At 46.6% G+C, this 27,782-nt stretch overlaps 1 protein-coding gene across 11 annotated transcripts in view; it reads right to left on the reverse strand.

Annotated features, from left to right (window-relative positions):
- dachd (dachshund d) overlaps positions 1-27,782 on the reverse strand; it is a 97,561-nt gene that overhangs the window by 23,022 nt on the left and 46,757 nt on the right. For 2 of the 11 annotated variants that reach the window (XM_047046252.1, XM_047046251.1), the window contains exons 2-6: positions 23,966-24,081; positions 15,907-16,086; positions 921-1,093; positions 456-675; positions 113-244 (exon numbers count right to left, since the gene is read on the reverse strand). In XM_047046252.1, the coding sequence (XP_046902208.1) occupies positions 113-244; positions 456-675; positions 921-1,093; positions 15,907-16,086; positions 23,966-24,081 (821 nt within the window). The remainder of the gene's footprint in view (positions 1-112; positions 245-455; positions 676-920; positions 1,094-15,906; positions 16,087-23,965; positions 24,082-27,782) is intronic. The other 9 variants (XM_047046254.1, XM_047046253.1, XM_047046257.1 and 6 more) reach the window with 9 other exon arrangements.

Consider the following 27,782-nt stretch of genomic DNA (forward strand, 5'->3'; position numbering starts at 1 on the left):
GAGCTACTGACATGACTCATGTATATATAGTAGAGAGCAGATGTATTGGTACATACTATTTGAAATCTACACTATGTTACTGTAGGGCACTTCATCAGGGGCAGCGTCTGACCTTTGTCGATGTGCATCCTCTTGGCTTCGTGGCTCATATCGTGGGCTAGGTCTCCCTCCTTGGGCCCAGGCAAGATGCTGGGGGAGAGGCCCAACAGGGCCTGGTTCATGGACAGTCCGTTCTGGTGCATCGCTGGGGGAAGGGAGGTGGGGTTGGGGGTGGGGGTGGGCGTACAGAGAGGAACAGGTGACGCGGATTGAACCACAAAACCTAGCTTCTATCCGGCATCTGAAAGTGAGAACTCGATGATGTGAGAACACACAACATAGCATTCGACACAATCGAATCGGTTCCGAGGAGCAGAACCGGTGTTGGTTTTGGTCAGTTTGGTGGGTTTGTTTACTTGAAGAACTGAACGCGCAGTTCGCCAGTCTGATTCGCTGCATGGGGAGGTAATAGGGGGACGTACGTATCCTGTCCGAGGAGCTCTCTGTGCGGGCGGGGGAGCTGGACACGCTGCTGCTGCGGTGGGAGGAAGGGTGGCTGCCCGGCCTCCGCCCGTCCTCCAGGGAGGGAGCCGGAGACGGGCTATCCGGCATGCGCTCCTGGAACCCCAGCACAGACAAAAACCCACACACGTTCACCCTTAAAATCTGCTTTGCAACTACTCATTCCCTCGCATGGATGCTGATTTAGCTTGGTAGTAATAATAATAATAATAATAATAATAAATGTGGTTTTTAATGTGCCTTTCTTGCACTCAAAGCGCCAAGTAGGCTCCTGGATTTAGCATTAGCCACACGATTGGCCTTCTGTTAGTTTGGACTGTTCCACTCTAGGGGGCGGAGCCTCGGGTCATGGGTGTTACCTTTATGACGGAGGTGACCATTCTGGAGGGGAGACTCTGGCCCTGGGCGGCAGCAGCCATGTTGGCAATGGTGCTGAGGTGATTCATCTGGCTCATTGCCATGGTGACCGAGGCTGGGGGCAGGCTGACTGGGATCAGTGGGTGGGGCATCATCATAAAGGGGAGTTCCAAGCCTATGGAAACAAGGAGGGAGCAAGCCAATTGGTTAAAAAAGGCACATTGTAATACTTTTAATGCGAATGCTGTGGATTTGTACCAAGAAGAGAAGAAATAATCATCAAAATGAGTAATGTACTAAATGTTAGCATTTAGATATGAGCATAATTCACAACTCACAAGTATATTTAAGACAAATGTATTCAAGTGGTTCTCATGCACTGTGTTAACAGAAGATATGTGAATGTTTAACAACACGTTAATTATAGATACATTTTCAACAATTATATTGAAATGGGCATACTAACTATACCAACAGTGTTTCAAAGCCTAAAAAGTTTGAACAGCTGCAAACATGCATTAATTATTCTACGATGAATAAATGGGGTACATTATGTAAATGGTGTCCCTACTTACTGTACATAGTCACATAAAGTGCATCTCTTTAAGAGACAAGGCATTCTTAGAAGCCATTACCCAAATGACTAGTTAAAACGCACTAATGACAAACAGCTATCCCTAGACTGCATCATGGCAAAGACTTCAGCCTCATTACAGTGTCTATATTGTAAACTACAGAGCCAGCTTGCCTCACTTTCAACTCAACTACAACAAAGGACTAACATCTTTTGGTTCAATTTCGCATGCACACAAATTAAGCTATTACCAACATCAGATACTCTTATAAATGTTTCATTATTCAATATCTGCTTGGCAATAGTTCTCTAATTGTTCAAATAGATAAACATTAGGGAACCGTAGAGAAAGTCTAGTGAGAAAGTGCTATTGGGACCTAGTGTACTCTAACACTTGGCCCTCAAACACTGCGATAATAATAATAATAATAAAAAACAGACCAACTTTCAAAAGAATATGAGAACACGTACAGAAGGTCAAAGCTAGGTGTCTGTAGCTCAGAACCCCCCCCCCCCCCCCCACCCCCTCCAGAGACTTTGAACTCAAGAGGGAGATCAAAAGTGAGTGGGAACAGTTTGGTCGGATTCCTCCACCACAGTTGATGCCTTCTTTTTTTCGCGGAAGAACTTTAAGGGGAACCTCACAGTGTTGAATCTGATTGAGACCCTCTGTTGATTTTTCTTTCTCTCTTTTTTCCGCTCTCTCTCTCTCTCTCTCGTTCTTTTTTGTGTGTCTTTTTCTCTTGGCAGAGTGGCTCAAGAGCAGAGGGAAAGAGGGAAAAAGAAAGAGAGAGGGAGGGAGGGGGATACCAAAAAAAACTGCACTACAAAAAGCTGATCTTCCAAACAAGTCTGTCTTCGGGTTTTTGTGACTGAAAAAAAACCCTTAGAAGCCGATGGGGGTGAGGATATCTGCATGGCGTAGCCTCCAAAGAGAAGGACACGGGTTTCAAATGAAAGGCGAAAGAAGTGCTCCTTCTTCCCTGTCATTTATTCGCCCTCCTTCCGAAACAAAAAAACAACAAAAACACATCTTGATTTCCATAAGAAAGAATAGCTTGCAGGTTCTCAGTGGCCAGCATTTCCCAAACATGAAACAGCCGCAGAGATTAAAGAAAGGCGGAAGCCGGGCTTGCACCTTGCCTGAGCGCCTCTTCTGCAGCTCAGTCTGAATCAATTACCACTCAGCGGGCTGAACTCAATTAAAAAACTCCACAGAGGGGCCTGATTGCAGGGGTACTTACAGCAGGACAACATGGAGAAGGCCTGTCTCTGTACCCACCTTCCTTTGAAAAGCACTCGGGGGGCCTGAGAGGAAAGGGTTGTTCAGGCTTTGAGGGCTCCAAACGAATCTCCACCTATACATACCTATACACACACACACATGGGCAAACAAGCATTCATACAACTCCACGCCCACTGACTGGGTCTTAAACAAAACCCACAAACCATCGGCTACTTGAAAGAGGAGAGGTGACTTTGCTTTTGTCATTCAAAAGAGCTCTCCAGCTTTAACCAGGCCACCGGTCAGAGGGAGTAAACGACGTCTCCGTTATTCACCGACATGATGTCGCCTGGTGGGCTCCAGAGGCAACGCTCTCCCCGGGGGTCCCGGCCCCCCTCACTGTGTCCGCCCCGGCTCCCTTTCACAACCCTCTCTCCACATCCCATGTCGCCCCCTCTGAAGTTCCCCCATTCAGATCACTGCAGTTGCATGTTCCATAGGCTAACAAGGCTATGCCAAGCCCCATTATAGGGGACTGAAAGGCAAGGGGGCGGAGAGGGGTCGCTACCATTCAGAGTGGCAGGTGTTGTCGCTACATGGTTGAGTGTTTTGTGTCCTATTTGAATACGTCTTGAATAAAAGTCGTATGGGAAAAAGGGGATTTTGTGAATTTGTTTCCCTCAGGTACCACAATGATGGATTAGGGCAAGCGGGTATGTGAATGTGACCCACACTAAATCAGTGGTGCTATCATGTTAGAGTTTGTGGCTCGAAGGAACGTTGTAAAAATGAATCCTTTCTTTATGTCACTTACAGAACTCCATAACAATGTTGTGGGCTGTATTATTACACAGAGTGCAAACATGTCCTAGTTGAACAAGTATAGGCAACACTTTACAGGTTACATTAACTACACTCTAACTGCATGGCAATATAGTAGGTAGGCCTATAGAAAGGCTATGTAATTATATGATATGAATGTAATTATATGATATTAAGTGTTAGCAGGTAAGGGGATGTTGTACAGGGGCAGTTGACAGCTGTGGTGATAACAAGATTAATGTCAATGTAACATCCACTTACACCTTAGCCTATATATCACTGTAATATAGTTTTTTTGGTTTTGTTATGCAGTTGCATGGTCGATAATGTAAATATAACCTTAGGGTAATGTGTTGCCAAAAGTAACATAAAGAAAAAGTATCTCTAACCCATTAGTTTATATGATCATTTCCATAAGCCTTCAGATCAGTAAACACACTTCTATAAGCCTGTTTGTCAGCTCCAGTTTTTTCTCTATTCAGAAGTTCAAATCTGATGCGGGTTGAATTCCCACGAGCTCTTTGCCAACGGAAGGGCATAAACAATGCAGTCAGAGTAATTTACCTGGAGTAAGCCTAAGGGACTTCCAAAGGTGAACTCCTATTTACCATCATTAAAACTACAAATCACTTAATATGGATACAAACAGCTAAGCTATTATGTTGCTCAAAGCTCGGGATAACTTCACGCCTGAATAAGCAAAGATCCGAATCAGAGGATGAATTGAATGAATTAAAACAGCCTTTGGTAACAGCGTGATTAAAAAAAGGTGTTGCATCAGACGCACGAATGGAAAAACACACAGTAGGCTACAGATCAAATACTTATTTTTTTCCAGAGAAATTCCTGGGAAATCACTTGATGAATGGCTTAAAATGATTAAAATGAGGGGCAGTAATTGCAACCTTTTTGGATGACTAAAATGATTGAGTCATTAACCCGCAGCAATCTGTGCTATCGTTAATCCTGACTGTTGTAACAGCAGGTCTGATCCAGCCAGCCTCTCCATCCATCTAACGGCCCTTCACACTCGCCTTCCTCTGGGTCTGGAAGGGAGGATGAGAATCACAGCTGAAACTACAGCGTGTTTGTGTGTTTGAGAGAGAGAGAGACAGAGATAGGGAGACGGAGAGAGAGAGGAGTGTAAATCCCAGCCTTCAAAGGAGAAGTGCGCGCAGACCTATTCAGCTCGCGACAAGCACCGACTCTTCTAGCCTGGCCCTGGGTAGATTTCCCCTGACAAAAATTAAACCAGCTTCTACTTGGCACTTTATTATCTCCTCAGCTGAATGATTTATTGTTTGTGGAGCGAAAGAGGGAAAGAGAGGGGGAAGATTACATTTCCAGCCAAAGCTCTGGCCTGATCTCGTTTTTTACTCCCTCTGTCCAGGAAAAAAGCCGCCTGACAAACAGTAATGTCAGCTGTAATTGATCTGGGGTCGGCGGCTGGGCTCGCGGTAAAAGCGCACTATTTAAGCGACAATCGGCCCTGGGCTCCTCAGACGCTGGCTAATGAAGCTGTCTGTCTGGGCTATTTACCTTTCCTTAAATGGAGGAGGAGAGATGTACTGTAGGAGACAGCAGCAGCCGGGAGAAGAGGATGTGGCGCTCCCGCTTTGCCGAAATGGGAGTTGACGACGACGGAGCAATGTAGGCCTATAATTGGTTGTCGCCACTGTCGTAGAGGCAGCCAAATCAGGGCATTCTCCGCTAATGAAATGCCTTGTTTCAAGCCTATCCGTCTTTGTTTTGGAGGCTCCAGGCGTTGGAACAATGCAGTGGTAAACGTCAAACAAACACATTCTCTGGTCAGTGCTTTGATTGATTTGTTTGACGCTAACCCTTTGGCTTTCCTCACGGTTGAGATATGCACGTTCTCCAGTCTGTCCAAACTACCAATGCCATCGCTAAGCGTTCAACTTTAGGGCAGAAGCCTCAGTGACTTACTGTACTGCGATAGGCTGCTTTCGGCAACGAAAAACATCTAAGCTTTTCTTGTAATTGCCCTTGTAAAAAATGCCCCATGTCGCTTCAGTGTATTTCTGAGATAAAGGTGAGACTGTGAGTCCACACATATGGCCTTGAAGAAAAGCTCTGTTGTGGTCACATTAAAGATTTGCAACCCGAATCCCCATAGGAAATGAAGGGCTCATGAACTAGAGTCTCTCAGACTGTGGGACTTTTAGTAGTCTCCCCCCCAGCACTCATGTACCATCCATCTTTACTGTAGGTACTAATCTCCTCAGAGCTCCACAACGCTGCTTAAAGAGGACCGGAGCCTCATAAAACTCGGGCCAAAAAGTAAAAGAAAGCTGCCTGGTTTAGAGGGCATTTTGAGTCATACAAACATAACGTCTGGCAATATGGTGCTAAAGACTAGTGTTTTTTTTCCCCTACACAAACACACGCACACACACACACACAGAGATGGCAGGCCTAGTCCAGGCTGGTGAGCCCTGTTCCTCATTAAAGGGGGGGTAGGGGGTTATTCTTTGATGTAGCCACCCACGGCCCCTCAGTGTCATTGAGTGAAACTTTAAAGCCCTTTGGGTGTTTACACCATTACTGTTGATAATAAAAGACAACATCTTGGCTTTGTTAAATACCTGACATCTCCACTATGAGCTCAAACACACAAGTACACACACATACACACACAAGTACACACACACACACACACACACATACAAACAGACACATAAAGCAGCAAACCTGCCTCCACTAACAGGGAGATCTAAACACACAAACGTGCAAATGCACCCTGACACCATTATGCCCAATCCTGCATATCTTCAGAACATGTGTAAGTAATGACACGTACACACAGCAAACACATACAGCACACAAACAATCAGACACACACCACACACACACACACACACACACACCGGTGTACCACATACTTCACCCAACACAGATGCAAACAATATGGGAGATCATTTCAAAGCCACAGTGGAATGGCTACATCAGGAGCACATTTGGACCGAAAAACAGAGAGTTCGCGTGAGTGTTCATTACACCTTGATGAAGAGGTGCGTATTCTCTCCTCCCCATAAGGTCGGTAGAGAGGACGTTTGAGCGTGCATCACGTCACGCTGGAGAGAAGGAAGGATAAGAAACATGGGTTTGGGTTGATGGGGTTAGACAATGGAGGTGCTCTAGCACCACGCCGCACTACAGTGGAACACGTGGAAGGCATTAAAGGGAAACAGACAGCCTTGTTTGTCCTGTAAGTACATCAAATCTCAGACAGCCGCCTGCACCAGCTGATTCCAATCCACGGCTCCGCTGCAACAGACTGTGAGATGGAAATAGAGGGCCATATCTGCTCCCTGTCTGGATGAAGAATAATTTTGAAATTAAGTGTGTGCAGGAAGTAATGGAATTAGTATATATATATATATATATATATACTGTATATTGAAGTTATAAACATCTTAACAAGAGTTCTATATAATGACTTAGAATTAGAGCTGATCTTCTGATCTCTGCTTGGAATGGTGGTTAAGATATGTGTTGCTTCTCTGATAATATTTCACACGGAACATTATGTTCAAATCTTTTTTTGTCTCTCACTCCAAGATTTGTCAACAAATAAGCTTGTAATTCAACCATATGCCTCCATATGGCCAACCATATTATGGAAAATGACCTCCAGTAAGTCAAGCCAGCATTTGTGTGTGTGTCTGGCAACATACAAAGCCGTGAAGGCATCTGTGTGTGCGGGTGTGTGTGCGGGTGTGTGTGTATGCGTGTGTGTGTGGTTAACGTGATCATCCACATGGCAGAGGGTAGGGATGGTCCGGAGAGCCAAGCCTTCAGGACATATTACATCTCTAATCTGGGTCGGAACCGGATTCACTTTACATTTGTCCCTGATCACTCTCAATCACGATAGTCTGCAGTCTACACACACACACACAAGCCCACACACACACATTCACATATACTGTCCACTGTACATGGACAGGCCCACACACATGGAAAAGGGCCCAACATTCACGCACCATAAGCAAACATACACATAAGACACACCACACACACATATCAATAATAATAAAGTCAGCCAGGGCAGTGGGCAGGGGGGAAGAGGAGAGAGAGGAAGAGGAGGGAGAAGAAGAGGAGGGACACCGCTAGCAGCTGCTACTACTGAGGGTGCAATATATTCAGGGCCAATCAATAAAGCTCCTGCAGCCAGTGACACCCAGGCAGACAGACGAATCATTTTCATCTGATACTTAGCAAAAGCTCCCCCTTTTAAAAAGATTGCTTTCAGTCAATGGCAACCAGTTGTCATTTGACTCAGGCCCCTGAAATGAAATATATTGACTCGCGTTATCAATCACGACCACTCTGCCGTCGCAGGGTCTTCCGAAGGGGAGATCGTTTTGCATTTTGTCCTGGGATCATCTGTTGTAATTACTAAATTAGCATCACTGTGTCCTGTCTGTTCCTCTCCCTCTCCATGCCCAGCCAGTCCTACGCGAGAGGGAATTGCTATTACAGCATAGATCGATGCTAATGCTAACAAAGCTAGTCATTTACTGTACAATGGCAAACACACTCAGAACTATTAATCAATGACTCATATCAATTGGTTGAAATGTTGAAGGACGAGAACCACAGGAGAACATACGCGTCATTTCTTTTCATATTCTGTTGGCAACATTCTTAATAGCGTATTCAATGAAAATACCGTCCTTTGTCTGGTTATTCCGAGTTCTGAAGGACACTCGGGGATAGTCAAATTCTGTTAACATTGTTTGAACTTCGTCTCCCTTTATGTTGGTCCCAAAGGGAAGAATGTGAGATGGTGAAGAAGTCTGCTAGGAATTAATGCTGCAAAACAGGCTAGATGCCCAACCAGGATAAAGGAAGATTAAAAAATATATATATTTTAGCGTATTGATACGTTCCACCAAATAAACTGTTTATAAAACACAAATCTACAATACCTTATGTAATAACTAGTTATTTCTATTATATCCACATTTAGTTTGACTATATTCTTCTCATTATAACGCATCCTCTCTCACAGTAGGCCTTCAGCACAGATAACGAGGCCTAACAACAGCAACGACTTTCCCCAATTGTGTGTGTTGTTGTGTTGTCTGCACCGCCATCACCGTGCCTGCGTGCATTTCACATTGAGCCAAACCTGCGAAAACTCATCATCGCCCAAAAGGTTGAATGTCATTTATTACACATATCACATTTACACCAAGTGACATTGTCTTTTCAAATTGCCTTGATCTCCTCACTTCCAAAGGTCAGTCCCTTCTCGGGCTAAATCCAAGCTGACAGACAGCGGTGGGGAGGGGACAGCCAAACACATGCATCACCCGCTGCATCACGGCGCTCCAAATTAATCTCTGCAATTAATGGAGAACGAGGCCTAACGCTGATGAGGTCTGACAACTCAACTGGTCAGTGGGTGTTTTTTTTCTTTTTATATAGCTCAGCCCCGGCTACTGAGAAGTAACCGCATGAGACAGTCCAACAAATATTTGCATGACATGTGGTTTGTTTAGTGTACGTGCCCCCCCCCCCTTAGCTGGTTTTCTCTCTCTCTCTCTCTCTCTCTCTCTCTCTCTCTCTCTCTCTCTCTTTCTCTCTCTCTCTCTCTCTCTCTGTCTTTCTCCACCCCCCCCCCCTCTCTCTCTCTCTCTCTCTCTCTTCCCTATCTCTCTCCCCCCCTCTCTCTCTCTCTCTCTCTCTCTCTCTCTCTCTTTCTTTCTTTCTCTCTCAACCCTGCCCCTCTCTCGGCTCTAATAATAAAGCCAAAACAGTGCTGCCACTCAAAGATGACAACACTTGATACGGATCATTACGGAAATAATGTTGAATCAATTCCCCCCCTTGTTGTTGTAATCTATTTCTGCCGTTGTCTGCATTTGTGAGGGCACTTTTTTTTCTTCTTCTCCCAATCATGCATATTCAGATTTTAACGCTGATGTTTAACAGCCAACGCAGCCGGAATTAAAAACCAGGACATTGCGTTTGACTTCATTAAAAAACAAGAAATGATTATCAAGTTTATCTTTGAAACGTCTATTAAAACGCTTGTGACTCTTTGCACTTCGTCTGTCACCTGGGTCCCCTGAGCACTGCACACTAATAGAGATGGTGAAGACTTCCTCCCAGGGGGGAGAGAGAGAAAGGGAGGGGAGAGAGGGAGAGAGAGAGGGGGTGAGAGAGAGAGGGGGAGAAAGTATGGGAAAGGAAGGGAGAGAGGACGAGAGAAAGGAAGAGAGAGAGGGAGGGGGTGAGAGAGGGGAAGAGAGAGTATGAGAGAGGAGAGAGAGAGAGGACGGGAGAGAGGGGGTGAGAGAGAAAGGGAGTGAGGGAGAGAGGAGTGGGGGTGAGGGAGGAACACAAACAATCAAGTTTAAGGTTACACAGACAGACAGACAGGCAGGCTATGCATAACAGTTCTGGTTTTCCAGCCTCATCTGTCTATCTCACTTACTGCCCATGCGGTCCCTTGGTCTCTCCCTCATAGAGGATCTGATTAACGGGATTCTCATTCCAGCTACCCTCCAAAACAATGCCAGACACAGCCTGACAAAGATGGCCGAAGGACGCACGACGCAGCGCATGCAGCCGTCCGTTCTGGATGTACTATGAGTTACCCTGGTTGAGGAGACATGGAGTCGGGGATGGTAGTGATATTAACTTTGTGATATTAACTCTTGCTTGAGGGCATCTCCCGGCTAGAGCAGCAGGAAGTAGACCCCCCTCCCTTTCCCCCCTCCCCCCTTACGTCTGGCCCACATTTAGATAAGCATGCTAGGCCACCAGAGCTAGCTGATTACCCAAACTATAGTCTGCGCTAGCTTACTAGGCTAGGCTAAGCTCTGTATGGTCTGGGCTGGATGGAGCCGAGATCCAGAGAGCTTTATTATTAGCCGTGACATACACAGACTAATTAAAACGCAGCAGTGGAGCTGCTAGGACAGCTGGCACAGAGAGTGTGACCGAAGAGATCCCTATCAAAGAGCAAGAGGCACTGGGTACATGCCTCTTGTGTCTACGTGCCCTTGTGCGTGTATGCGTGTGTGTGTCCGTGCACGTGTGTGTGTCATCTGTGCACGTGTGTCTTCTTATGTGCCTGTGTCCATATGCATATAAGTGTATGCAAGCGTTTGTGTGTGTGTGTGTGTGTGTGTGTGTAGGTGCGAGTGCGTGGGTGTACCTGCATTTCTATCATCTATCATTAGGTTCCGGTTTCCTCAGCGACCAGTCATGTACAGTATTGCAGACAACACACTCTGCAACAGTTACAGTCATTCAGCACACCACGACTCCTAAACACACAGCAAGCAGAGGCTGTAGCATGTTTATGCCTCCCTTCTAAGGGCATGGCATGACTAACGCCTGATCACAGTAGCCTAGCAGCGGCCGAGCATGTACTGTTCGAGGTAGGGCAGAACAAAGAGCTATCCTGCAGAGCTGTAAACACGACACAACTAACACATGTTCTCCAGACAGATGCTCTAAGCTCGTTACACAGGCCCTGCAAAGTGACCAGCTACCACCACCTACAGAGACATATCCTGTGCATTGATCTCACTCTGTCACAGGCTAACTCTCTCGGTCACGGAAGGCTTGTGGGGAGCTTTACCTTCTGTTTGAGCAGTGTAGCCTTGCTCTTCCTACTGTTGGAAGCCCGGGCAAACTGAAACGACAACAAGTTTCACCGCACCCCTTTCAAATGAATACACTCTGAATAATTAAAGAGGGCTTTTAAAGGTTTGTTATCTGTGCGACCGCGAAAAACGCAAAACTACTGATGGGGAGAAAATATGGTTTTAACAAGTCGATAATGGCGAGAGGAACACGGATGGCTTAATCAATGCAGCCCGCTCCGTTTGCAAACAAGGACCTGAATTATAACGCCGATAATTGATTTCCTTCCAAATCTTTCTTCTTGTTTTTTTCCCGTTCTCTTTCTCTCCTCCGCGTGATGTCATCGTTTATTGATTCCTTCCCACCAGTGAGGAATGACGGGAAGTTTCTAGAGTTTGTTTTCGCCTGTGACTTTTGCTCCACCACCCCCCCCACCCACACACACACACACCCTCCATTTGAAATTTGCAAGCTGTACCAGCAGCTTAACCAAAAAGGATTAAGTCCCATACCCAACTGAGAACACAGATAATGCTCTGTAATTGGTAAAAAATGAAGATGAATGGGACAGCCAGATAAGGACCAATTAGCTGCTGGGAGCGTACAGCTGTGGTCTCCTCGCACGTCTCTCTCAGGGGCCGAGGCCCCCTCTTCCCTTCTCTCTAACTCTCCCTCTCTTTCTCTCACTCACACAAACAAACACACACACACACACACACTCTCCCTTTCTTCTCTCGGTTTTCTTCTCTCTCGCTCTCTGTTCTCATTTCTCTTTTCCGCACGCACTCGGACCCACGCACGCATCAACGCGGACGACACAACCTAGACCCCCCCCAAGGGAGGAGGCATCCATGGATGTTCGTCAATCAGCCAGTATCCTAGACGTCACAGCTCCAAAGTAACCCCTCTCAGGCTCGACCTGCTACACAGGCTCCCCTCCCTCAACTGGGGCTGGGAGAGGCTACTACAAGGGGCAGAAGTTAGCGAAAAGTTAGCGGTGTGGATGTACACGAGTACACTTGGAAAGATTAGCCAGAGCTTCCTGGGAAGGGCAGTGGGTTGTGTTTTGGAGTTTGTCCGAGAGTCCATGTTTACCGGGATGGGGGATAGGTAAGTGAATAGAAGGCTTTCCTGTTGCGGCCGCATCATGGCATCATCTGTCTGAAGACGGCAGGAATTCCCATATCTAATTACAGACAGGATTTAAGGTCCATTAGTGTTGCCGTGGTGAGGGGGTCTGATGGGTGGTGGCCAGCGAGGGAGGAGGGGAAGGGGGGGTCAGAGGAGGGGAAAGAGAGAAGGGGGGGGCGGTTGTCAGAGGGAGGAAAAAAAGAGAAAAGAAGGTGACAGAGGGAGATAGATAACAAAACACACACAGAGACAAAAGAGAGAGAGATACATAGAAAAAGACAGAGGGATCTGGAGATAGGTCTTATACACCCACCCACCCACCCCACACACAAACACACAGACACACACACACACACCCCTCCTCCTTGCTCAAGGTCTAAAACACTTCTTTTTTTCCCCTCCTCGCCCTTCCGCAAAAAAAAAGCAATTCCTTCTCTTGAAATTGGCAGGTGTTTGTTAGTGGGCAGCGGACAATATTTTCTCTCCCAGTAATGAAGGTTGTGTCTGGGGTCAGTGCTCGGGGAGGGAATGGCTGGCTGGTTATCCCCCTCAAGGCCTTGAGCCACACGTGCTATGCTCACTCTGTGATCTGTAATTGTGGCATTTCCTGAGAGGCACAGGAACAATCCGCATTGTATAAAGAGAGGGCTCTCTCACTCTCCCCCCGCTCTTGAAGAGAGGGTCATGGAGAATCAAAGAGAAACAAAGATAGAGGGAGGGGGGGGGGGGAGAGAGAGAGAGAGACTAACTAAGGTTGAGGCCTTCATTCTCAAATCTTTTCCTCTGTTTGTTTCCATCTTCCCCTTTTGCTCTCTCTCGCATTCTCTCACTCCTCACCTCTATCCTTCTCTCTCTCGGTCTCTGACAGGATGTCTGCTTATTTTGGCTGGCGGTTTGAACTGGCTGTTTTTCCTTGATAATTAATAACACCGATGCAAACAGGAAGTGCTAATTGTGATGAATATTTCATGCGGGCGGGGGGCATGGGGGGGGGGGGGAGAAACATTAGCCAGTTCAGTTTATATCAACACAAACACAACAGAGAGCAATCCAACTCCACTGCAAGAACAGAGTGTCCTTCACTGCCTGCCTCTGGCACGATATGCCCCAAGCAGCCCACGATGCTAGCTCTACTTCACAGGAGAGGAGGAGGGGGGGGGGGGGGGGGGGAGGAGGAGGGGGGGGGGGGTTAAGCACCTGTGTGGTAGGTTACTCAACACAGCTGACTTTCCACCCAGGTTTTTCGGACCATTTTCTCTATTCACTTTGTCTTGGATGTGGTCGCTTGAACGTACTACACTGTTGTGTTGTATCAAATGTTAGTATAACTAGTACAATTACACACCTCAGAAGCTGTGTTATTGTGATGATTATACAATTCTTCTTCTTTTTCATCTTACAATTTCAATGTGTGTAATTCCCTGGTCAGACTAGTATAACTACCCCCATGTATGAATGTAATTATTCTGTATTACATAGTTATTAGCTGTTGAATCCTTTTTCCTTTTCTTCTTCTCTTTCACCGCCGTCTTCTTTTCATTTCAGTGCATAGTCATCCCATGCTCATGAGCTTCCCTGCATTGTCACCAGCAGCAGTGAGTCTGGCCCTAACAAGGCTGCGGCCCGACACAGTTCTCCAGCTGCACAGTCATGGTTATATCTGTCAACCGCTTAACAGGCCTGCATTCCACAGGCAGGGAGCATGACACAACAGGAAAGACTGTATCACTGAAACTCCTGTCACACCACCGAAAAAAGAAAAAAAATATATATATATATAGAATCACGATTGCAAATTGAAATAAATGGTTGTATTCCGTCTTGTCTGAAAACACTAACCAGGGAAGGATCATGAGAAAAAAGAGCCAAAGGAGACTAACAAGAAGAAGAACCATTTATGTCAATTCCCCACTACTGTTGCATTCTGTCGTAAATGACCAGCGAGTGGAGAAGAGTAGCCTGACAGGGCGCGTTAAACGGGGAAGAGAAGGCAGCTCCCTGCTGCGTTCTGTGGGCTCGGCTGAGGGGACAGGACAGGAGAGGACAGCAGGCCATATATCTCGAGCATATTATCAGGATGACTCTGCTGCCCACCCTGTCACAGGAGAGTGCTTGATATAAACAAGAGATTGCTGCGACACCCGGTAATCAATATTAGGATGGCTTCAGTACCAAACATCATTCGTCTCCGAGACCATTCCTTTGACCAAACGAAGCATTAATTCAAATCATAAATCTGGGCTGATTTAAATGCGCGGAGGGAGAAGGAGAGATGGCGAGGGGGAAGGAGAGAGAGGAGGAAAGAGAGAGGAGACAGAGAGCGAGATCCCCTGTCTTCTGCCTGCCTCTGCCCCTAATGATTTATTTTCTACATTTCTGCGAGCGAGAGATTTGTCCATAGGCAGTGACAGGTCACCTTCAAACGCCACTGGCAGACTGTTCATCACCATGCAGACGAGCATCTCATCGCGGCGAGTAAATATTAAAGGAAAAGAATCCAATTGATTGTGGATGGGGAGAAGAGGCGTCTCCGCCATATATTTCACTCAGGGAGCTAATGCTGCGCTGCAACACAGACCATCCAGAATTATGATTCTTCAGGGAGCCTGGCAGTGTGGCTGGCTGGCCGTGCCTGGGCTCAAGGTTACAATTTAAATTGTAAAAAGATAAAACAGTTTTCTTATTAGCTCCATTGCCATATAGCCTTGCCGTTCGTATTCACATTTATCTTTATTTCTGTGACCTCGTGGACATGTTTCTGTTCCTTTTTTCACTCTCTCTCTCTCGCTCTCTCTCTCTCTCTTTCTCTCTCCCTCTTTCGCTCTCTCTGTTCTTTGGATGGGATGACCTCAAGGTTTCATGCGCTCCACTATGACCATTGTGGTTAGAAACCCGTCCTTGCCTATTGTATGGTGTCAAGTAGGTTATTCTGTCTGAACCGTGTTCACAGTCAAGCCACTTAGTATAGTATGTGAATCAAAACCACCATTTAGCAATCAAAGCTTTGGGGGGGATTACATTGCTTTTATAATTCGTAATAGGCTCATGATTCAACACTATATTATCGTTCTCCACAATACGCTAAGTGGCTCTGTGTGATATTACCCCAAATCCTCTCTGTATTTCAGGGCTAATAATTAATTGAAATGGCACATAGTGAAAAACCAATGCAATTAAATTAAAAAGGCTGAGTTAACAGCTGTGAGCTTTGGGAAACTGTGATCAGGATTTCACTTTTTGTTTCTGGAAGTAAGTACGATACTCTTAGCCTTTTGATGATGAAGGGAGGAGGTTTTTTAAGCGGCGCCAGAGAACGTGTCCACTTACCTGGTGGTTGGCCTGGCCGTACTTGTGTAGATGAACTGCTAGCTAGTTAGCCTGACAAAATCTTTGCTTCAAAACCAGCTGTATGGATTATGAAATGACAGTGTATCACCGATGCACGTTGTCTTCCAGACATTGCGAGTGGGCGTGTATGTGCGTGTTCCTCTCTGTTGAACACGTGGTCTCTTTGCACACCTCCTCTGTGTCCTTGTAGTGTTTTGTGTGTGTATGCGATGGTGTGTGAGCAGCACTCATGCGCACACGCGTGTGTGTGTGTATTTACATGAGCGTGTGCGAAAGGCTCCCTCACCGACGCTGGAGCTCAGGTCTCCGTTCTCGCCATCGACCCCATGTTGGTTGGCGTTGCCGTGGTAACCGCTCATCACCTCCAGCTTGATCTTCTTCACCTTCATGGCCTCAGCGATGGCGGCATTGGCAGCAGCGGCCGCAGCGGCGGTCAGGCCTGGAGAGAACGAACAGGCCCAACACAAATAAAAATCGGAACCAATGACGACATTTTGGTTTAGTCTGAAGGGCAGGAGTTTTGAAGATGATGTGTTTTTGTATCGTTTTGTTTTGGGAGTGGGGTGAACACAGAACCCAACTATTGTTACATATAGACGTGCCTCACCTGGAAAAGACTACGACTTCACACTGTTCCTTCAGGTTGTTGGAACTTCAGTTTAAATTTTTGTAATTCTGTTTGCTTTCGATTGAAATTAACATTACCAAACTTGCGAACGAAATCAAGTTTTTTTCATGGATTTTGGACAAACCCTTTTAACACCATGTATTTTTGTATCTAAATATATATATATATATATATACATCAGGGTTTCCCGCAGAAAATGTGTTAGTTAACGTGGTAGGGTGGGGGGGGGGGGGGTAGTTTGTGCAATAGACTAATGCATTCTGCAGAGAAGGGAGACCACCAACCTTGTTGGTTAGTGGTAGCTGATTTAAACTGTTGTATTCTTCTTTTTTAGTTAATCCTATTTTTATTGCTTTCCTACAGGTACACCTGCACTTAGAGATCAATGTTGTGTAATTTTAACTTGTTTAACTACATGCTCTTATGGTCTCTTCCCTTTAGCACTATTTTTTGGTTGTTCACAATATGTACTTCTTGTCTTTGACTACCCGCAATGCTGTGGGGCTATCTTGTTGTTATTATCAGTGACCTATGCACTTTGTGAAGCTCTCTCTTGGAAGTCGCTTTGGACAAAAGCGTCTGCTAAATGAATAAATGTAAATGTAAATGTAGACTGGCGTTGGTCACACAGGGACGTGCACACGCTATGGCTAAGGTTGCCCAGGCAACTGCCCGTTTGCCCTCCTCGAGTCAAAGTGCCCCTCCGAGGAAAATAAATAAATAATAGTGAATTTAAACAGCTGCAGAATTTCATGTAGACCTAGATTTAAAAAATCGCCAACCGAAACATTTCATAAAGTAGCCTTATTCACTTCCAATCGATAAGCCTATGGGCAACGAGAGTGGAAGTCACAAGGGGGAGGGGGTATTTATCTATGGGTATGCCCCCTCTCTGTACTCTGCGGTAGCTACTGCACGCGACCGCCACCTAAGACTGCATTTTCTTGCACTTAAGAGACGGTCACGGTTGTTTTATTCTGTGTCAATAAAAAACTGCTTTGAGGTTGTCAGAAAGTTAGTTTAAGTTGGAGAAATGTATAACAAATGAACAATCTTCATCAACTTTTATGAAATCAATTAAAATCTTCATAAATCCAAGCTCAGTTTGCCACGTTTAGCCTAAATAATCAGACGGCTAGCTTGCCTACCAGACAACCAGCCCGTTATCACATGCTAATTTTTTTGGTAGGAAAACTAAGCTACATGTCCGCTGATGGTTAGTTTATAACATTTTGTTTTAACAATAAAAGAAATGATGGAAGTAATGCATTACATTGTTATCATTAGTAGACAGGCTATTTTATTTTCTTCTTTTTTTTGCGGGGGGGGGGGGGGGGGGGGGGGGCTTTTTTCAGACCGGAGCAACTGCCCTTCAAAATTCCTTTGGACGTCCCTGGGTCACAGTTTGGAAAGGAAGGAAGAAAACAGGACAATGGCGGACATTGCTATAAAAAAAAAGATATATATATATTATTTTTTTTGTTGACACTGTAGTTACAGTAAGGCGGCAGGCATGTGTTGCTCAGGCGGCCGCCTTAACTGAAAAGTGTTGCTGGAAACCCCGTATATCATCCTACGTGTGTGTAAGTTTGAAAAAAGACAAAGCGGCATGTCACTTCATCGCCTACTTCAACGAGACGATCCGATGTGTAGCCTGCCACACAGACTGAATAATGATCGACATTACTATTCAAAATCTCTATGGATACACAGTGCCTCTGATAGTGGCACAGCTCTTCAGCCTTTCAGGTTTACAAGGCCACACAAGCAGCTAAACGGTTGTGTGTGTGTGTGTTAAGGGAAGAGGGGGGGGGGGGGGGGGGGGGGTGTCATCATAAAGGAACTAACAAAGGGTTCAATGTTCCTTTTAGCACTTTTGAGTTATGGCAAATACAGTTCAGCCCTGAGAAGGTGTCATATTTCTAAAACATAACGAGTGTATGGGGGAATTTCTGGGCAATACCACAACAACTCAATGGGTTTGTGTTATTGACCTCTATTTGTTTTGTTCCCCTCACGAACACGGACGTTGTGTTCTGATGTTAGCCGTTGGATTCCGTCAAGCTTAAACAAAGCAGGTTCCTGAGGGGGAGGCATGCGTGTTCCCTTTACCAGTGAGGTCATCCAGGGACCTGAGAGGGTAGATGCTGCTTCAAATCCTCCACAGTCGACGGAAACTAATCCTGCCAGAGAGATGACCTCATGTGGACGACGACTGGGCCTTCGTGAACAGATCTTGGTTCTCCATTAGCAGTTGTTAGCGCTGAGATAACCAGTGTTTGTGATAACTAGGTGTATTGATCGTGCGATTGCAAAGACATGCATTATGTACGCTTGACTTATCAAAAGATGAGCCCTCGCAGAATTGTTCCCTTATTGTCACTGGACTGACTGAACTAATGAAAGCATACTCAAAGTAATATATTTTCAGCCAATGAGCCGGGCTGTGTTTGTCTCCTAGGCCCAGCGAGCAATAGTACAATGGTACCATTGATTACGATGGTAAACATTCAGTACAGCCCATTACTGACCATGAGTGATACTCTGTTTAACGCGGGATAACGGCAGCGGCATCGCAGGTGTGTATCACCGCCGCTCCGTTACATGACAGAGACATGGCCGCCGAAACGATTAGCCTCGCGTCTGAAGGGAGACGCGAGGAGACCGAACATGTGGCTCGAATACACTTTACAGTACGCGCGCGCACGCACACACACGCACGCACTTACCCCAGCTGAAAGGCAGATGGTGCGGTCCACTCTGAGCCTTACTGACATGGCGGTGCATATCATTTAAAGCCTTGTTTGCATCCTTAAATACATCAAGACCATATTGATGCATGCTATACAATGTGTCCGAGAGGGCTCTCTTGTTTGCAGCGGGGCCCCGGTCTGCTATTGCATATGCATGGGGGGGGGGGGGGGGTGAGGGGGGTGAGTGGTGCTCACATAATGAATGTGGCCTCTGCCCGTCCTGAAGGTCAGTTTTCGTTTGCGTACAGCGGAGCGGGAGAGTCCACCGTTGTCCCAAATGAGACGTATGCAGAACAGAATGCAGAGTAAATATTGAAATCACACCAGAAGGGGGAGGTGGGGGGGGAGAGGTTGCTGCTCTGCACGGCTCAAAGTCAGGGTGGCACAGCCGAGAGGCGTTTTGTGTGGACGGGGTGTGAAAACACTTTAACTGCTGGTTGTGTTTGTTTGTTTGTTTGGTGACATGTCGGTGAGGAAGGAAAAAAAGTCAAACGTATGGGAAGAAAGAAGCAACCGGAGCTGCGTACATTCGCAAACACACGGTGGCCCAAGAAAATCTGTCCGTTCACAACCCAAACACGAAAGGAGACCGTTCTCCACCCCATCTCTGACTAAACACACAGACAGCATGAATTAAAGGCTATACCACTGGTCATTCTTTAATTTCTCTGGATCACACATGTCGCCGCCTCTTAACGCGCCGCGGCCCTCTATCGTCGGTCTAGTCAGGAAGCCGGCACATTTATTAAGCTCCTGGACGACGACTCGACACCCACAAGATCCTGACCCCACTCAATGCTCATCTGCATTCATTACTATGCAAACAAAACAGTCCGGCTTCAGTCCTGTCCTCCAATGTCACCTCTGTAGGCACACAGTGGTGCCTGTCTCTCTGCTCACACAGGCAGGTAGGCGGACACCCAGGCAGACACACAGGCAGACGGACCGACAAGACACAGACAGGTCGGTTTACAGGGACCAGACAGACAAACTGTCCGACAGACAGACAGACAGTCCAACCGAATAGACTTGCAAAGACTCTTTAAGGTACACCCGTTGGAGATCGACGGAGAGAGAGAGCGATGGGAGCGTTTAGCCCAACCAAACAGAGAATAGTCAAGGCTGGGTCAAATGAGGGGGGGGTGGGGGACAGGGGAACAGCAAATAGCAGAGACGAGGTCTGACGGTAGCCCTCGGAGCAGCTGTCATATGAAATAATAATGAAGGATCTATTAATATGCAAAGGAAGCAGCGGCAGACTGGCTTAACGCTGTCATGCTTCTGCATATTGTCAGGATCTTCATCATTAATTAACATGCGAGCTGCCCCATACCTGCGCCAATGTCAGAACATTCCTTGCGCCCGCGCCCAAATGAACGTGCTCTCTCCGGTAGCTAGCTGACGCCATTCAATTCGAATCCGATTCACTTCATATCGGCACACAGAACATTGACTTTGCAGCTCTCTCTCTATTTCTCTTTTGAAGAGATAAAGTTACCTGGGCTTATCTGTTGTGTTACGGTTGTAAATGTACTACGACCAGTACGGAAAATTCCGGAACCAGGCCGGGAGAGAGACAGTACACGTCAACAAGTAGCGCCAGCTAATTTTATGCATGGGCTGGTGTCGGCCCGGCAGTGACAAACTGGGGTTGAGGAACCGGAGCCACTCCTAGGTGCATCGGCGCTCTTGAACTGTGCTATTCGCATCATGACAAATTTAGCATCAATTACAACGTGCGCTAACCTTATGTCAAGCGTGGGGACTGGAGTGCGCGCGGGTGTGATGGTGGTGTGTATCTGAGAGAGAGAGAGAGAGAGAGAGAGAGAGAGAGAGAGGGAGAGAGAGAGAGAGAGAGAGAGAGAGAGAGAGAGAGAGATGGGGGGGAAGGAGAAAGCGCTAGGGAAATGACACTAAATTGCCTTGTGTTTTATAGGGGTTAGATATTGTACTGCTATATCCACACGCACACACACACACACACACACACACACACACACACACACAGGCAAACACTCACACAAACACGCTTCCACGCGCACAGACACATAGTAATCCCGCGGTCCGACACCATGACAGGATCACATGGTTCTCATGGACTTTCGCAGTGTGCTTCAGTCTGTACTCTCTGGGTAACGTGCAGGTGACATCCGCCTGCCTGAGGGAGAACGCTGCAGGGCTGGGCTACTGAGCAGAGTGCGTGGCGTACCCAGACCCTGGTCCTAACTCAGTTATCCAGATGCTGCTGTTTAAGCAGCGTCCAGAGCCGAGGAGGGCTGAGGGTATGTCATCTCACCAGGTGTCACTCTGCAGCATTTAATCTGATTTGAGAGAAGTGGGGGGGGTGGTGGGGTGGTGGTGGTGGGGGCAATCTCCCTGGAATGCATCAGCATCTGGACACACTCCAGAGCAACCTTTTTCTGGGGGGGGGGGGGGGTCACACACACACCTACCTACCTACATGCGTGTTGCATGTGTTGTGGCACCCAGATAGATGATTTCATTAGAGGTAAGTCCTAACTGTGACAGGATGTCCTTCTCGGAGTGAAACTAGAGTCAAGGGCAGAAGACGCATGCAAACAATGTGTCGTACGTGCATGTTTGTACTGTTGCATACAGAGGAACAATAGACATGCAGTACTCTGGGACGCTCTCAAACACCCTTTACTGGTTGAATAATCTCTGTGACCCTGTTCTAAGTTAGCTGTGGGGAATTAAAACAAACAAAAGCTTCCCGAAATAGAATGAATATAAACTAAGAGTGATGCTTCCTTGCATTAGTTATGGCAGTTTCTCGTCTCCCCGGGCAAGCAGGGAGATTGTGTTATTGAGCGATTCGCTGGATCTTGGTGCATGGAACCATGCAGAGAATTTTCTGCCTAATTTTGGTTAAATGGGCGTCACCTGCCTGAGACAGATGGGGGGTCTGGCCAGCCAGCAGAAACGCCAGCAGGATTTTCATTTGCAAATCCACCGTCGAGAGAGAGAGAGAGAGAGAGAGAGAGAGAGAGAGAGAGAGAGAGAGAGAGAGAGAGAGAGAGAGAGAGAGAGAGGACATGCTGCTGTGAACACAACACCTTCTCCTCTTTGGCGGTGTGAAGTAAACGTTTGGTGTTGGGTTTTTTTCTTCCTTGAGTTCACTGAATTTTTAACTATTTAGCCAGCGTGCTTACAGTAGAACAGATGCAACTCTAATGCTTGTAAGGTAGTTTACTGGGGACAGACAGACAACATTGGATGTGCCTCTTTAAGATCATTTCGGGGACATCGCATTTTGAGACCAATCTCTTCATGTGTTTCAACACGAAGACTGACGTTAATTAAACACTGTTAGTTATCTACTTGTCTGTGGCTTTTTTCCATTATCATATCTGTGTCGCCAGTAAAACTTGGGACGGGGTTTGCTCATTGTTCAGCAAATGTGTTTATTGTGTCACAGTACCGACAAAGCAAGGCTTATTGTTAACCGGCACTTAGTGGAAAAGTCTTCCATCACACAAAGGCGGCGATAGACCCAAGTTATGAGAGACACCAAAAACCTCAATTACGTTATCTCCCTTCCCTGAATACCCCAACTAAATGTCAAGATCATGGGCTCCCTCTGGGCTTAAAGGGGATGATATCAAAAGGCTTTTCTGTCGCTTTATGTTCCACTAAATAAAACTGGGCTTTTCTCATCTTTGTCCCTGCCTGTGTTCCTCCTGCCCTTTCAGTTCGTCGTTCCCAACAAGACAGCGATCGTGTGTGACCTCACCCACAGTCCCACAGTTCAAAGCCACGGCAGTCCGGCAGCCTCCATTGTTAAGGAGGGTCCAATCTGTGTTTGCTATTGAATTTCAAACACTTCACCGACGCCTCGGCTCTCTTGCGTTCTCTCTCTCTCTCTCTCCTTCTCTCTCTTGCTCTCAGAAACACACTCTTGCTGTTTTTTGAGAGATAGGAAAATGTGTTTGTAATACATGCGCTGGAGCGTGGCCAAGATTTCAAGCAAACCTGTAGATTGTAGAAAACGGTGGCAATGAAAAGTACTGTATTTCCTTTCTTCTGTTTCAACTGGATGGTAGTTTCTGGTTGGTTAAACATAACATATGCGGTAGTTAAAACGAAGACTTAAGAGGACCTAACAACGGTACGATATCATTCAAGACAGGCAGAGAGCATAATATGCAAATGAGAGCATTTGCAGCCAGCGACATCAAAGCAGTCACAATGAAATAAGCCACAAATAGAACAAAAGCATTAGCTGCAATAAGACTTGCCCCTGGGCTGCATTAGGGCAACAAACGCTTGTTGTTGATTCTTGTGGTGATAAGCTTGCTTTAGCATCACCAGTGCCTATGTACATACACCAGTGGAGTGGATTTAATCGCACTAATTAGAATGCTCTCAAGGCAAAAATCGACCAAAATAATCTGAGAAAATAATTCCACTCTAATTTATTCTCCCTGCGTGCATCTCCGGAGGAGAATAGCAGGATGTGTTTCATTTTTTTTCTTTTTTCGGTGAAGGAGTGGAGGACGCCAGCGTCTGGTGTCTGGCGTGGTGGTTGGGTGCATGTGTCAGTTTGGTCTGGTTGCCATTTAGAGGACAAACCACGGGACGCTGGATACCACTGGGGAAGGGAGGAGGAGGGTGAGTGTGAAAGAGGGAGAAATTGTGTGTGTGTGTGTGCAAGAAAGAGACAGAGAGATAGATAGCTAGATAGATAGCTAGATAAAGGGAGAGACAGAGACAAGACAGGGAGGTAATGACAAGAGAGGAGAGAGAGGAGGGAGAGAGACAGAGAGAGACAGAGAGAGAGAAAGGGATAAACAGAAAGAAAGAGAGACAGACAGAGAGAGAGAGAGAGAGAGAGAGACATAGACAGAGAGAGAGACATAGACAGAGAGAGAGACATAGACAGACAGAGAGAGAGAGACAGAGAGAGACTACCGTACCTGTGGGGGGTATCATCCCCGGGGACATGAGTCCAGGGACAGAGTGGGGCATGATGTGTGGGTTCTCTGGTGAGGTCACGCTCTGGGTCCTCTTAGGGGGCCTTCCCGGTCTGGAGCTGGAGAGGAGGAATGGACAGAGGGAGAGACGGATGAATAGAGGGTAGGTGGGTGGGAAAAAACACAGAGAGTGGGGGAGGAGGTGAGGGGGGGGGGGAGTGAGGGGAGGGGTGAACACTTTAGACCTTTCCAGAATGCAGTTCCATCGACGAAAGAGCTAACATTGGCTGTAAGTAAATAAATTCCTTTTCAAGGACAGTTGCTTTCTGCAGCTCAACATAATAGACTTCCATAACTAATTAGATTACACGGTGAATTCATTTCCTTTATTGAAGATCAACCACTTTTTAGATGCATAATTCATGCCCCGTAGCTCGTTACCTGCTCCTCTGTATTAATATCCCGGCACTATTTGAATTGCCTCGTTTGCATATGCTAAAATCTAGTGCACGCGGCCCTCGGCCCGAAATTACATGTTAACTTGTTATAATTATTGCAGTCAGGCCACTATTGATTTATGAGACTTAAAGAAAAAACCAAATAAGCGTAGTTCTGGTAATGAATGATATTTTAAGGTTCTTCAGGAAATTAAAAGGCAATGGCTGCCTTAGGAAATGTTCTGCTTGCCTGATTTAATGCGTGTCTTAGCTGGAAGGTGGTGTGACAAGGGTGATTCAGACTTGTTGGACGTTTTCTGATGGGGGGACTTTTATTACTGTAAACGAGGGCGAGGGATCTAGCTGTGATGAATGAGAGTGCCAGATCGCAAGGGAGGGGGGAGGGGGGGGGGTGTGGTAACAGGGACAAGGATGGGGGAGCTAAGAGTGTGAGCCCCCCCCCCCCCAGGAGCTCTGACACGTCTTACTCATTCACATCTGACTCTACCACCCGTTTGTATTACGATCAATATCTATTTGAGCTGGCTCAGTTATGGATCTAGGGAAAAGCCTGAGGGCCTGTATTACAAAAACTCTGGATCGTGATGAAGAGCTGCGACGTGTTAGCACGTGTGTTCCTCATCAGGCAGGAGTCCAGGTGTGTCCGATGAAGATGGAGGACCATGGAGCGACACGAGCTGAGATGCTCCAGACAGAGCAGCTCATGGGTGACTAGGCAGCCCAGAACAATGTTATGTCAATCGTGTCTTCGTCTTCAGAGTGCAAATGGAACATACAGAACCTAACATCTTTAAAATACAGATTCTTTCGACTGGATTTTATTATGCCATCTGGTGAAGGCGAAGGTGAGGTAAAGGTGTGTGTGTGTGTGTGAGAGAGAAAAAGAGAGAGAGAGAGAGAGAGAGAGAGAGAGAGAGAGAGAGAGAGAGAGAGCGAGCGAGCGTCTACAGTATGATCTGGCCAACACTTTCCCTCAGTCTACAGTACAGCAGGGCTGGATGCAGAGGTATCCTGCTCAATGTGCTGCTTTGTAGGCCGTGCCATTATGAACTCAAGAGAGACAGAGAGAGAAGGACAGAGAGACAGAGAGAGAGAGAGAGAGAGAGAGAGAGAGAGAGAGAGAGAGAGAGAGAGAGAGAGAGGGGGACAGAGAGAGACAGAGAGGCAAGAGAGAGAGAGAGAGAGAACAAATGAGTACCCGCTCAACCCAGGGACGACTGAAAATGTAATTCCTATTTCTATAGAAGCACCTCTTTGATCTTATGAGAGGCAGAGATCGCAGACAGTTTTGCTGTCATCACTTTCACTTGTACTCTGCTTGAATTATTTATGAAAGACCTCAATAGAGGGCATGTGATGGGTAAAAATTCTCTTTTTTTCTCCCGTCCCCCAACATTACTAAAAGCAGAAAAACTCAAATGGACGAAAATGTCACATCGACTTTCGATCGCCCTGAGGATCAGTGAGTGAGGGAACTCAGGCACATTTGCTAGTGCCAATATTAAGAGAGTCAGTTGGACTAACTGTCGGGCTGTATAGACGAGATCATTGCAGCTGAATGGGCTGGACTACATAACACTGTATGGACACTGTCTATGGTAGACGCACTGTAAACTTGCACACAAAAAAACGACCAGTGCTGCCATTCAACATGCCCGTTTTTGATTTATTCACCGGCAAGATGAAAGATAAACAGTACACACTGCCTCTATGATGAAGTAACTGACCAGCTGAAGAAGATCCAGATGTTACCGAGGTCGCTGGCCCAATCAAGAACTAAACAAACAAACCCCCAAAATTGTTCCTTGTTGGTTTTGGAGTCGTGGACACAGATAACGGCATGCCGATTTACATCTGGAGTCAGATGTCACGGACAAAACTTTGACTTAGTTGTCCTATTTTAGCATTGAGATCCGGGGCGGGAGGGCGGGGGGTGAGTCCGATTTGGACTGTCCGCACCCAACTTGTACAGTAGCCGGCGCGTACTGTCCGCTGCTCAGTCGACATGGCTAGGCCCAACCAGGGCACAGCTCTGGGCCCAGAGAGGAGGAAGTCAACCTGGCCCCAAACAAAAGAGCCAGGGCTATTTATCACTCAGCAGATGCTTCTCCTCTAAATAGCCCTGGCACAGAAACTGCCCCCCGAACTAGGCCATCAGAACAGGACGAGACGGCAAAACCGGAATTTATGATTCGGGATTTTGGGGTCTGGGTTAGGAATACTGGGCTTCTCTTTTGGTTGCCTTGGCTCCACTTCTCCCTCTCCCCTCCCCTCGTTTGCTGTTCAGTTCCAAAGATGGGGCATGATTAAACATGCGGCGGGCTCCTACTGCCCCTGTCTGTGTGTGCTCATATCCTGCTATTGGAGCGCTGCTATTGGAGGTTAAACATTCTACCCCCACACCCTTTGTCCTTCCCTGTAGATAATACAGGCCTCGGTGATATCTCTGGCTTCAATTTAGGAAACAAAATAAGACCAGCTCTCGGATGGGGGGGGGGGGGGGGGGGGGGTTGGAGGTGGTGGGTGGAGTGCCAATATGTTACACATCTAGGAATTCCTTTTTTTTCTTCTACCATGGTGAAAATAAAATAGAGTTGAACTTTCCCTGAACCAGACTTCCTCTGCTGGCTGGTTCTGTGTGCTGACCCGATGGTGAGCACACTGCAACCTGATACTATCCAACACACTACACCACGCTGGAAATCAGATTACACTGGGCCCAACAATACACTCAGAGCCGGTCCTGTTTCAATGTAACAATGCAATAAAAGCAAAGTAATTAAATTTGTGTTCTCGCCCCCTTTTACAGGAAACCAGCGCAAGGTGATATGGAATAACAGGAGGTATTATACTGTACCATTACATCAGATAGCAGTGTGGCTTCAGATGTTATGGCAAAATACTGACACACATTATCAGGCCTTTCTGTCGACAAAAGCAATAAAAGGGATCCTATTACGACGAGTGACGTTAACAGAGCGATTAGAATCTGGCATAAACCAATTCTCGACACAAACAGTGTCCGGGCCGAGCAATCTCACTGTCCCTGACAGGTTTGCGCAGACAACTTCATCTCGCGCGCTCCGATTCTTTTCCTCTCGTCCTCTACGCGTGGGTTATCGGCCCGCTGAAAGTTTTCCTGTTTAAAGATCACAACATTATTTCACTCAGGCTCGTGGTGAGCCATTAACCTTTTATCTCCGTCTTTGTTTGACGTTTCTAAAAGGTAAGGACGAAGATATTTATTCCATTTCCGCCCGGTCAGCCAAAACAAGCGAGTGAATCATTCGTCTGGCGGCTTGTGTAAACAAAAGCTCTCTCCAGGCCACTGCCAATCAGACCTTATAAAATATTAACCCAAT

The sequence above is a fragment of the Hypomesus transpacificus genome, chromosome 23 (assembly GCF_021917145.1).
Source record: "Hypomesus transpacificus isolate Combined female chromosome 23, fHypTra1, whole genome shotgun sequence".
Taxonomy (NCBI): Eukaryota; Metazoa; Chordata; class Actinopteri; order Osmeriformes; family Osmeridae; genus Hypomesus; species Hypomesus transpacificus.